General features: G+C 43.8%; 1 protein-coding gene and 1 pseudogene across 1 annotated transcript; one reads left to right on the top strand and one right to left on the bottom strand.

Moving 5' to 3' along the window:
• The first annotated feature begins 406 nt into the window (after positions 1–406).
• LOC123087727 (trafficking protein particle complex subunit 5) lies at positions 407–5,785 on the top strand. Its single transcript, XM_044509824.1, has 9 exons — positions 407–689; positions 1,366–1,558; positions 2,771–2,859; positions 3,487–3,550; positions 4,053–4,130; positions 5,034–5,110; positions 5,196–5,262; positions 5,348–5,455; positions 5,542–5,785. Exons 2-9 carry the CDS (start codon positions 1,487–1,489, stop codon positions 5,569–5,571), a joined length of 585 nt encoding a protein of 194 aa, XP_044365759.1. The 5' UTR covers positions 407–689; positions 1,366–1,486; the 3' UTR covers positions 5,572–5,785.
• A 784-nt stretch (positions 5,786–6,569) lies between these two features.
• LOC123087726 (disease resistance protein RGA4-like) lies at positions 6,570–10,855 on the bottom strand (annotated as a pseudogene).
• Between the last annotated feature and the right edge of the window lie 2,000 nt (positions 10,856–12,855).

Below are 12,855 nucleotides of genomic sequence, written 5' to 3'. Positions count from 1 at the left end.
GATCTCTACGCCAGAAGGATTCATGTTGCATCGGATTGCAAGGTGGCCGTTGACGATATTCACCATTTATATAAAGGGAGCTGCGGTGCAATTGTGCATGAGATCATGCAATATAGGTTATCTTTTGAAACTTGTAATATTATTCACGAATTTAGGAGCTCGAATATCGAGGCTCACAAACTAGCAAAGCACGCTTTATCTCTCGGAGTTGGCCGCCATACTTGATTAGGCCAACCCAACGAACTTGATTTCGTCCATGTAAACATTGTGACGGAGTAATAAAGCTTTGCAGTTTGTCTCAAAAAACAAATTGTGCCCCTCAAAAAAAAGGAAAAAAATTGTGTCTCAAAAAAAAACTTCAGAAAAATTACGCAAAACCACCACCGTAATTCCCCTTCCCACCTTCGTTTTCTCTACCATCTCTCTCACTTGTCTGGTTTCGTCCCGCTCACACCCGACCTCGCCTCCCGTCGGATCGCCGCCGGCCCCACCCGCCGTGCCTGTCCCCGTCTCCACCGCCGCCTTCCAGTCCAGCTCCGGATCCAGGCCGCTCCGTCCCCGCCCGCGCCTCCACACGTCAACCTCCCCCGCCTCCGCCCCCGCCCGTCCCGGCCTCCCTGCGAGCAGATCCACAGTCATCGACATCCCCGGCTCCCGATCTGTCCGGCCCGCGCTCCTCCCGTCCACTGGTACTGCCGCTTCCCTCTGTGCTTCTTCTGCTGTGCGACCAGAAACGACGCCGCCGCTGTATGCTAGTAGTATTTCATTTTTCATCATGCTCTGTATGCCATTGCTGCTGCTCTGTCATGCCATACTCCCAAACAAATTTTTGTTGCTTTAGAGCCTCTGGCATCCCAGGACCGCATGGCCTAGCCTAAGAATTTCTGAAGGTGCATGAATTTCAGTGGCTCCGTACAGACCATTGTAACAAAAATATCACAATTCTTCATTGTCATCAGCCCATAGTCTAAGATGCTACCAAAGAAGGATTTGTAGCAAAGATGTTAGGGAACAGACATGTACGCAACTGTACTTAAATAGCATTGCAAGAACATGTAAATTGTGAAAGAAGGACTATGTGATCTTGGCATCTTACATACTCTAGAGCAACGATTCTGTTTGCGTGTATGACATATCAGTTCTTCCCAGATGGTTTTAGAAACTGCCTACCTCTTATATCAGTTTTCATTATCCTTCAATTACTGGTGATGTTTGTTTCATGCAATTTGCTCCGTGCCATTATTCTAGAGCACCTTTCCTGCATGCTGAATACAGAATTGATTCATGGACTGAACTCTAGTAATGCGCATAATTCAGTTGTGCAGTCTAAACGTCTCAGAAACTGCCTCACTTCTACCGTTGCAGCATAGAAAGAGGGAACCCAGGAACCCCTGTACGGCCTCAGCTTGGTCATAAGTATTTCGAGAAACCCCAAGAAGTCTGAAGAAACCCGGAGGGAGGGAGACCACAGAGGAGGCTGGACAAGATGATCGGCGTGGGGAAGGCGAAACAGTACGCAAACGTGCTCGATAAGCCTCTCGGTCGTGGCAGACAAGAGGTACACGTCTTCCCCACATAATTCCCTCAGATGCCGTTAGTCAGGTATAGGTAACCAAAGCAAGTTCATGGGTTAGGGGAGTAGTTGAAGGGAAATTGTTTCAGATCCTGGTCAGTTAGTTTCAGCAGCACGACTGTTTTTTACTATGGTCTGTAACTGTGGGGGTATTTTTTTGTTATGCAGTAGTATGCAATTGGAGTTGAAAGTTGGAACCGAATGCAGGGTGGTACTGGTAGCTGTAATGAGATAGGCAACCTGTATGTCCTGGAGGCCAAGGGCCAGTACAAACATACTAAGTACATGCGGAAATATACACAAAACCTCTTATGAAAATTGGGAATAACACGTCCTATAAAGGAAACTAATATGTATCTCTAACAGTAGCTTCCATTGGAGATGTTCAGAAACTATTGCCCAAGCCAACTACTCTGTTCATGTGTTTCTTCAGGAATGGAAGGAAATTCGTTAATATTGTGCATATCAACAAACTGTATTGAAGTGAAAGTGACTGTGCACCTCCGTGATGTTTTCAATTGGATAATGTTTTTTAGAGCTCAAATCTTGCTTTTATTCTACCTTGATTGCAATATGCAAATGTGTACTTACTTCGTAAATGTGAAAGGATTTGAATGTATACTGGAGTGGCATTCATTTATTTTCATTGGTATTTTCCTTTCTGAAGTTAAATTGAAGCTTTTGACAGCGGCTACTTGTATTTGTGCCAATATATTTTTGTATCATGCAGACACGTTTCCTATAGCAAGTTATCACATTAGTACTACATGATAAATACTCCAAATGGTTTCTCAATTTTCTCTGAAGTACATTCAAGTGAACGTGAACCTAAACTGTAGTTGCTTCCCTCTAAGCACTAAGGAGGACCAGTTTCTTGAAAAGGGCTAAATACAATAACAAACAACAACTCTTGCATTAAATGATGGGTTAAATAAATAGCATAAATATATTGAAGTGAAAGTTACTATGCCCCTTAGTGGTACTTGCATATATTTTTAAAGCTAAATATATTTCTTCTCCTCTGCCCTGGTTGCAGTATGAGAATGTGTTGCTTCCTAAATGTGAAAGGATTTGAATGTAAGAGGTAGTGGCACATTCATTCTTCCGTTTGTAGTTCGTAACTTGTGGCAAAATATTCTATTTGTTTCCTTATTTTGTTATCGTACATGCTTAATAAATGTTCTGTGTATTTCATAGGTCAGTTTGAGTGTGTTTGCATTCTTGTTCTCAGAGTTAGTTCAATACAACCAGACACAAGTTGACAACATTGCTGAGCTGGAACGGAGGTAGTCTCTATTTCTTATTTGCATGTCTGTTTGTGGTAGAAAATACTTGGTTGGTACCTGGTGTGGTACAACCATTTTTAGTCAGTACATGCTACTCTTTGATATCCAGGTCACATAAAGTTTAAGGTGCTATGTTGTTTGCCACTTACTGTATGCTAGTGTCTTAAATCATCTGGAGTTTCAGATAATGTAAAGGTTCACAATTACTTTTTCATATGTTGATATCCAGGTCACATAAAGTTTAAGGTGCTATGTTGTTTGCCACTTACTGTATGCTAGTTTCTTAAATCATCCGGAATTTAAGATAATGTAAAGGTTCACAATTACTTTTTCATATGTTGAGATGTTTCTCTGATATGCCATATGATGCGACTATAACATTTGGTTGGGCCATTCCCTGCAGCTCTAATGTTTCAGTGTATCCATTTCTCTACTTTGTTACATTACCATATAAGACACTATCTCGTTACTTCTCATTGGAGAATGGAGACGGTGATGTTATTGTGCTAAATCATGCAAGGACGTTCGACAATGTTTCTCACTAGAAATGCATTGCTCCATTTTCATGGTTAATATTCTTTGATGCTTAGTGTAACATTTGTTTCTCTTCTTTTATGATTTATACAGGCTGGAGGATGCTGGTTATGCTGTTGGTGCAAGAGTTCTTGAACTGCTGTGTCACAGGGAGAAGGTTTGATGCATAATTATTTCCTTATTCCATGATTTTCTTGGTCCAGAATATGGCTCTGTAGTAGAGTACTTGTCTATTGCTTCATATACTTCCTCGCTCTTTGTTATGACTTGTGAGTGGCATGCCATAGTCATGGCCTTTTACTTGCATAACTTATTTTGGATAACGAACTTGCTGCTTGTATCACATGTCTTTCTTTAAAGAGGAAATCATAGCACAATATCTGGATAGAGTTGTCGGTTTGAATTGTAATTTAGACAACGTAATGTTAAATTGATTTTTGAACTGATTGAATAATAACAATTTAGTGTGACCTCACAATTTTGTGTGGACTTCATAAATATGAATATTCATAGGCTATCATTTCTCTAAGGGTTCCGTGCGTTCTCCAAATTTACATCATTGACCTCCTTTATTGTCTTATTCTATACATACCTAATGCTTTCTATAATTTTTTATCCTGTTGAGATAGTCATGTTAATGATTGTAATAATCAATCCAGGGGAATAGACGAGAGACTCGACTGCTGGGCATTTTATCATTCATTCACAGCACAGTATGGAAAGTACTGTTTGGAAAGGTAATCTATTCTGTACATTTTATTCCTACTCTGTTTCTTGTAAAGGGTGCACTTAACTTCTTAGTTTTTTCCTTTCACTGTGCACATTCTTTGTTGTCCTCATGTCCTGTCAAAAGATTGCTGGATGAACTTGTCTGTTAGTGGTCTGACCCGCCTGAGTATTACACCTGATAAAAAGGCTTATACCTAGCTGCCAGGGTGTTTGATATTTCTGCCAGACTACCTAACCAAGAACATCTGGAAAATGTTATTTGGTTTCTGTCTTTCTGAATTCTGACTCGTGATTTGGAATATGAAATAAGTCAGGATGTTGAAATAGGATGGAAGTCAAAAAGATAATATTTCCAGTAATTTCCATTTCCAGTAATTTCTCTCACTAAAGAAGAGCTTGGATGGAAAACTTAACATGAATGATATTTTCACATTTTTGTGCTGTTTGTAATGTTATTATTCACACAAAGAAGAATCTTTCGAGTAGTGTTCTCCTAATTTCCACTCTTTGTAGTAGTATGGCCTAATATTCTGTGGTTTTAAATGATGCACTCATTTCGATAGCATTAGCATATACCCCATATTGATCATCTAGCCTAACCTATGAGAAGAATAAACTAGAAAGATATAACCCCCAGTCCCTTCCTTCTATGCCCTGTATCCCAGGCGACATGACTGGCTTACCCTTGTTCTTCAGAGTCATACATACTGTCTGCGGACGAAGGCTGGTCCTGAAACTCCTACACAAGAAGATTTATAATTCTAATATTTTATACAATTCCCTGTTGTTTGTGGAATCCATTTATAATATGTGTTGATATTAATGAGAGCCTGTGGCTATATTACTCATCACTGGAGTGAGTGCACTTATTTGATTGCTTATCCTGATAGATGCTTTCTTATTGTTTGCAGGTGGCTGACTCGCTTGAGAAAGGAACAGAACATGAGGATGAATACATGATTAGTGAGAAGGAGCTTCTTGTTAACCGGTTTGATGGACTCTTTTTTCTTTTCTACAGAATGTCTCCCTTCCGCTACAAGTCTAAAACGTGGGCCCCTTTTTTGTTTGATCAGGTTCATTTCCGTGCCGAAAGACATGGGGGCATTCAACTGTGGAGCTTTTGTTGCAGGGATTGTAAGGGTGGGAGCTCCAGCTCAAATATCCAAGTGTAACATGTCGTTTGGATGAACAATGAATGCCTGAACACTTTTTGAATTTCTTATAGGGCGTACTGGATAATGCTGGCTTTCCCGCGGTGGTGACAGCACATTTTGTGCCAATTGAAGGCCAGCAGAGGCCCAGGACAACAATCTTGATTAAATTTGCTGGAGAGGTAAAATAGATGATGAAAGGTAGCAAGACTCTGGGGCCAATGTTTAGCATCGAGTAACATTGTTTGAACAAATTGTCCATTTTCAGGTTATACAACGGGAAGCAAGGCTTGGCTGAAACTCGTCATCTACGTACACCTCAACGGGGAAGATTGCTTTTATCCACCAAGTTAATCTCCCGTAACTTAATTTGTTAGCTTTGTTCTTTCTACATTGTATGGAAGGAGTGTCCCGGCATTCTTGTTTGCAAACTATTAAAACTCTCTGCCCTGCGATGAGTTAGTGTAATTGAGCAAGATATAGTGATGTGCACAAACCGCAAACTCTCAGAATGTTCAAGACAGCCTTGATTTGCAGCCTTTGCTCTTGCTGCAAAAAAAAGCACCCAACAATAGTAATTAACACTCCTAAAAAAAACAATAGTAATTAACACTCCTAAAAAAAACAATAGTAATTAACACTCCTCAAAAAAAAAACAATAGTAATTAACACAAGCGACACCCAGATATAAGATGCATCAACAACCAACCAAAACTATAAGCCAGGAAACGTACATGTCGATCACAACGGGCAGATAGCTCAGTGACGCCGGCCTGGTCGAAATCAAGACACAGGTGGCCGGCTAATCCATCTCCAAGGGCACCGCCCTCCCCACCCTGGCTGATTTTTACCAGGCCAGTCCACCTTTACAACATCGATCATCCCAGTTTCGAGTACACCCCACCGGCTGCTGCCGTGGGTGCATCTTCTTGGCTGTGAAGCTGTGTATTCAGTCGCTGCGCGCTCCAGCAGTTAGGCCGGCACCCTCTGCTCAAACCAAAACCAAAAAGTAAGCCCTGATTTTACTTTGGTAGTTGCATTTTGCAAAATATTGTGTCTTTCTTCTCTTTTCTTTTTTCTTCTTTTTACAGGGAATGTGCCTTGATTTGGATCAAAGTAAATGTTTAAGTGAATATAAGCAAGACACGTATGAGACTGTTTTGAACTTTCTGGTAGGTACATGTTGGTTCAGTAAATGAGTTCGCAACATTAGCCATCGTTGGCAGTAACAGGCAGCTCAGTCCTATCTAGTAAGTGGATCTCGTTCTACCGACACCATATGCTGCACAACAAGAATAAACAGACACCGCAGTTTTTTATTTATTCAGAAAAATGGCAGAATAGCTCTGCAGATCTCAGCACCCAAGGGTGCACACAACCAGTTTTTTACAAAGTCGTACGTTACAAAAATAAAGAACTCAGGTATTATTGAACCATGACCCAATTTTAGACATAAACCCTCCGATAAGTTGACCCAGCTTGTTGCTACACTCCCTCATGGCCTCCTGCTGATCCGTTCGCGACAACATTGCCCACGACTGTAGCCAGTTGATAGATGTACATAGCCTGTAGATGATTAGACATAATGTTTTTTTTTTGGTCATTCACATCATCATTGTGGAAAGCCATATGGAGGAATGCAAAGCACTAACACCAACATAAGTAAGTGATCCTAATGCCGTCAGTTAAGGAATGACAATGAATGGTCTCCTCCTGATTACGAAAAGCACAAAGCATACTGCTATTCCAGTTCTGATTAGCTAGAACTCCTCAAAACAAGTACTCACTAAACACTCTTATATTTCTTTACTGACTTTGAGAGGAGTGCGTAAGTACATATATATATGCCTACTTCAACACCTAAAGCCTGCAGTAACAAGCGCCTTATACATCGAGCTAACTGAAAATTTCCTAGATCAATAAATATCACATATAAAGGCATCCCTTTCATTATTAAGCTGCACGGTAGTTAAATCAGCACAAAGGACGTTCCACTCCATTGACTTAACGCCAATAATAGGTCGTCTACACTCCAGAGGAAGGTTCGAAATTAAGGTGATACATAAAGTAAAACTACAGAGAAGTAATCCAAAAAACTGACCAGCATGCTGAATCAAGAATCGAGATCCTGCTTAAGACACCACGATGCTGCTCGCTGACTCATTTAAAGGAGGACAAACTTCAGAAATCCCCATGCGACTGAATGCTGGATTCAGTTGATCATTTGAACTCTCTGCTTCATCACCAGATTTGAACAACAAAACTTTTGGCCCATTCGGGTGTTCCTCAGCGGCCTTCTCCCATTGTTTCTGGGCTTCTTGACTGACTCTAGGATGAAGGATGACCTCCTCAAGGTGTTTGAAACATTCAATATTGATGACAGAAAGGCCATTTATATCTTTGCAAAGAAGCTGGAGTGTGACGAGAAACCGCATAGCTCCTTGTTTGATTGTGGGCAATGTTGGACATTGCAGCTCAAAACAGAGGCGTAGAAGCCTGGGCAGTGCATGGACTCCTATACTAAACTCCTCAATTTCATCAGCAATCAGTTTTAAATACTGCAGGTGGCTCAAACTACTCAAAGCTTCAAGAACACCAGTTGTAAGTTTAGTAGTCGAAAGGCAAAGCTCCTTGAGACCCCGAAGTGATACAACAAACTGAGGCAATATAGTTAAGTTGCCATGTAATTTCAGAGAGCTGAGGTAGCAGGGTCCTTGTATGGAATCCAGGAAATCTCCAGAGCATTCATCGAAATGAAGCGATAAAGAACGTGTAGTATCACTATTTTCGTCCTTTCTGTCCTGAATGAACTGTTGAATGGCCCTCATAAGATCGGACCAGTCAGTGCTACTAGCAGCTGCAGATGGCTTACACCAAATCTTCACCTTCCTCAATCTATTCATATGGCCCATGAGATGAAGAAACCCTTCACTTCCATCGGTGATAAATCCTGCTAGAGTTTCGATGTTACTTTTTCCTTCGGAAAGAAACTTCTGTACTTCATTGCCTGTCTTCTTTTTGAGGAAAACACTCTTTATAGACTTTTCCTGAAATCCTAAACTCTCCCAATATGTGCATTAAACAGGGCAACAAGAAAACTTCCACCGGCAGTATATTCACCTTTGTTTTCCTCACATCAAGTGCCTCCAAATGCTCCAGTTTTGCAATATCCTCTGGAAGTTCGGTAACACTACCCCCAAGGCTCAGATACTTCAGCAGCAGCAGGTTGCATATGCCTTTGATATGATCATCCTTCAAGTCATCACATTTTTCAAGATCAAGGACCCGCAGCAGTTCATACTTGCCGAAGTTGAGTACAGTTTTACATGCCTCCCCGAAGATTGTCAGGGATCGGACAAGTGATAAATCAATATTCTTGAACCTGTCATCATCTTTAGCATTTTTATGATGGAGAGAAAGCCGCCGGGCATATTTGCCAGCCTCTTTCTTGTCATCACAAAACAAAGTTACAAAGTTCTGAGAGATTGACAACTGCAAAATGAACTCACGCATCATGCCATAAGTTTGGCAAGTCTTAACGTTACCATTGTTGCTTACACCGATGGGTTCGATGAGGTTTCGGTCCATAAGCTCGTCAAAATTTTCAGCTGCAAGTTTCATGGCATCACATGAAGCTTGGGTTTCTACAATCCCCTCAGCTGACCATCGCCTCAACAAGCTTTTCTTTCTCATGGGATGATCACTCGGGAACATGGCAAAATATAACAAGCAGGCTTTGAGAGCATGGCCGCCCAGACTGGCGTAGCTACGCATCAGAGCGCGTCGCATATCACCAAAGGTCTCTCCGTTCTCCATATGGTAACGAATGTTGTTGCATGCATCTTCACAGGTATGTCCAATCGGCCAACCAATTGATTTCAAGAATTCACCCATGGTAATCAGGGCAAGGGGCTGGCCATAACATTTGTTCAGAATTGCTGTTGTATCAGGCTGGTCGTAATGCAAATATTTCTTCGGGCAAGCTTTCTCTGAGAATAACCGCTTCGAGCATTTTTCATCGAGTCTACTCATTCTGTGCACATAGCCGTTCTCAGAGCTGCAGGCAGTAGCAACTGACTGAATAGTTGTCGTCACCACAACTCTGCTGCTTCCATCGTTGTCATCTGGGAAAGCTGATTTGATTTTTTTTCCACTGAACTTGCGTCTGAATGTCATCGATTACAATGAAATATCTGAAAAACAAATCAACAAGAGAAAATGATTTAATCTGCATCCTTTCTGAAGCCAGCTATACATAATGACTTTGCTACCAATTACACCTGTGGTCGCAGGGCCGCAATTTCTCAAACTAGCTAGAGAAATTATCAGGTTCAAGTACATCTTTCGTTTTTAAGAGATGAAAACTCATAGCAGAAAAAGAGAAACATTAGAGAGTGACTCATTTTAATCATGATAACAGAAGAACACATAGTCTGCTTATTTTTCAGGGCTTGCTTACAACAGCACAGAGTAATTAAGGAAACTGAGATATTACCGTTGACTCTTTTGAGTTTTGACTCAGCACTCTTAGTACTAGCAAGGTGATGCCAAATTAATACATTAGTGCGAAATGAATCCGAGAAGTAAAGCAGAGAGTTCTAAATACAGTACCTCTTCTTGGCCAACTGATTTCTGACTTGTACGCACATCTGGGAGACATTGGAGGTGTCCAGCATCACACTTTCCTGGCAATCAGATCCGAATTCCCGGAGCATGTCGGCCAGCACCTCCCCTGGGCTCTTGAGCGCGGCACAGACCCACGCGCGCTTGTCGAACCTCTCGCCGCCGGCTTGTGTTTTGTACACATCGGCGGCAAGAGCGGTCTTCCCCAACCCCCAGCACCCTACGATAGAGACCACCTTGAGCTGCATCGGCTGCCCCTCGGCCGCTTCCGCCAGCTGCTCCAGGAGCTTCGCCCGGTGCTCATCGACGCCGACGAGATCCGCGTCCACGAGGCGCGGATCCGAAGCAGAGGAGGGCGACGGGACATCACCGGAGGTCTGGGCGGGGACGGGGTACCTCTGCCTCCGGTCGTGCGCCTCCACCACCATCTGCTTCATCCTCTGAAGCTTATGGGCAAACTGCAGCCCAGTGAGGAGCGTCTTGGGGGACTGTACGCGCCGGCGGAACAGAGAAGACTGCTGCTTCCAGCTCGCGCGATACATGAGGCTGTCGATGCAGTCCTCTATCCCGTGAGCCAGCTCGCGCAGATCTTCGATCGACAGGAGCAGCAGGGCTGCTCCATGATCCTGTCTCGGAGCGTTGAGCTCCATGTCGATGGAACGGACAATCATGCCGAGCTCCTTCTCGAGGAATTTGATGTCCCTCATGATGTCCTTGCTCAGATTCCAACTCTTCTCAACCAGCGACAAGAGCTTCGGCAGCATAATTTTGATGGAGCCGCTCAAGATGGCGGCCTCCATCTCCGTTTCCTAGCTTTGCGCTCTCGGCTGCTCGATCGATCCGCGGCTCTCCAGTAGTACTATCTAGTATGCCTCTTGTATCGTCCCGTGGTTGACCGAAGAAGAGGATATCTGTTAGGCCAACCCCAACGGGCGACTCCGTTTGGTCCGCTCGCGTCAGGAGAGAAACGGACACAAATCAGGGGAGTAACTAGTTAACGAGCGCTCCTTCGGAAGCCTCGCAACGATCAACGCTCTCAGACATTCGTCACATGTCGCGCTCTGGACGCTCCCTTCGAATTTTGTTTTCTTTTTCACACGCATTTTCGGCTTTTTAAACGGTTTTTTTTCAGTTTTTTTTATCATTTTGGTTTTCCCCGGGCTTCCTTAGCTTTTCGATCAGAAAATATATATATAATTTCTTTTACGTGAAAAAACATATTTTCTTTTTTTTCCTTTCACGAAAGTCACGATTTTTTTCCGCAAGAGTCACGACCGTGCCTTTCGGAAACGAAAAAAACACGTTTTTTGTTTTTTTCGTGAGAGTCACGGTTTTGCTTCCGCGAGAGGCACGGTTGTGCTTAAATGAGTGTCCGGAAATGAGTGTTCGTTTTTTGTCTAACCTATTTTCGGTCTAAAATTGGGTTGCGTTTGCGTCGAAATGGACAGGACGCGAACGCACGCGAGTACTCTCTTTGTCCTCCCATGGGCCGCCCATCGGTGGAAAATACCCCCTTCCCTGGCCTGCACCTCTCCCCTGCCCCTCGGCAAAGTATTCGGCCGCTCCTTGTTGTCCAGGCCGACCACCCAAAAGCCCCGCCGCATCGACACAAATCCCCCGCCCCTCGCCTGCTTTTGGAGGATTCTTGCCGGTGTTTGTGAGCTTTCTTTGTTGCCTCCGGTACTAGAGAAACCACGGCCGCCGGCGACACCCATCGAACCCAACACCGTCCACCTCATGCTGCAAGGCCGCCTGCTGCACTCATCTCTGCTACTACAGGCCGACTGCCTATACAGGGAGGCCTAGGTGCTCTTCACCGGCCACATCTCTACCACGCCCACAAGGTGTTTGAGACTTTGGTCGCAAGGTATCATGGATAGTGGGGTCGATTATTATTTTTCAACAATTTCATTTGTTCATCGGATGACTCATCGCCGCACGACGAAGAGCTTGTGGTTGCTACATTGGTCATCAATGACCATATTGTCAGGCACCCTACACTGACATGGAGCACCGAGAAGCTTTGGGAGGTGATGACTGCTTGTGTAATCATGCGCAATATGATCGTGGAGGATGAGTGCGATAACAGCATCCAGGACCAAGGGTTTGAGTATCAGGGTGAAAATGTTGTGCCCACTACAAAAAAAAAGACACAACCGTGACATTTTGGCCCGAACAATTTTTTTTCCTGCCATGCTTATGACACTTTTATGACGATAATTGTGACAAAACCCGGTATTACCATAGATGTGGTGGGCTCCTACTTCTATGACAAAAAAATATGACAGAAAATAGGCTTTTCATCCTGGGCGAGTCGGAGACACACCTGCATGACATTCTTTGGGTCGCCCATGACGGAAAAAATCGTGGTAGAAGCAAAGGCGAGGAAAAATTCAGGGAGTTCTCAGTTACGGTGGAAGGTCGGGGCCGAATGATGCACGGAGGTTTGCGCGTTTATCTGTATACGTACGCGCGTCTGTGCGAGGCATTGGGCTCTAACTGAACACGAGCGAGGCGTTCGCTTACTGAACCCGAGCAATCGCACTAACTACGTTACTGAACTCGAACGGTCGATCCCTTAGCTGTTAACTGAATCCGAGCGATTCCTTCGCTACTACTGCTACCTGAAGCCAATCGAATCTACTACCTCTTGATAAATAGTGAACGTGGGTGTTGGTTGAACGAGTCGAGACGTACGTGGTTGGGGTTGGATGAATAGTTCTGGTGGGGGTTGGATGAACAGGACCCCGGGTAGTAGGCCGTTGCCGCTGGATGAACATGACCTCGAGAGGAGGCCGCTACAACCAAGCTGGTTGGGGGTGGATGAACATGACCCCTGTGGAGGGCTGGTTGAACAGCAGCAGGTGGATGGCTGGATGAACAGTAGGCTGTGGATGAACAGTAGCTGGTGGAGGTAGGAGGAAGACGCGATGGATGAACGGTGCAGATGGAGACTGAA

The sequence above is a fragment of the Triticum aestivum genome, chromosome 4A (genome assembly GCF_018294505.1).
Source record: "Triticum aestivum cultivar Chinese Spring chromosome 4A, IWGSC CS RefSeq v2.1, whole genome shotgun sequence".
NCBI classification, from domain to species: Eukaryota; Viridiplantae; Streptophyta; class Magnoliopsida; order Poales; family Poaceae; genus Triticum; species Triticum aestivum.
This window is presented reverse-complemented; position numbering and strand designations above follow the sequence as displayed.

What these genes read in the sequence shown, in the direction of transcription:
- LOC123087727 (XM_044509824.1), top strand. Translation starts at nt 1,487, where the DNA reads ATGATCGGCGTGGGGAAGGCGAAACAGTACGCAAACGTGCTCGATAAG. An exon ending in TGCTGTGTCACAGGGAGAAG is followed by an intron (nt 3,551 to 4,052) that starts GTTTGATGCATA and finishes TAATCAATCCAG; the next exon opens with GGGAATAGACGAGAGACTCG. An exon ending in GGAAAGTACTGTTTGGAAAG is followed by an intron (nt 4,131 to 5,033) that starts GTAATCTATTCT and finishes TATTGTTTGCAG; the next exon opens with GTGGCTGACTCGCTTGAGAA.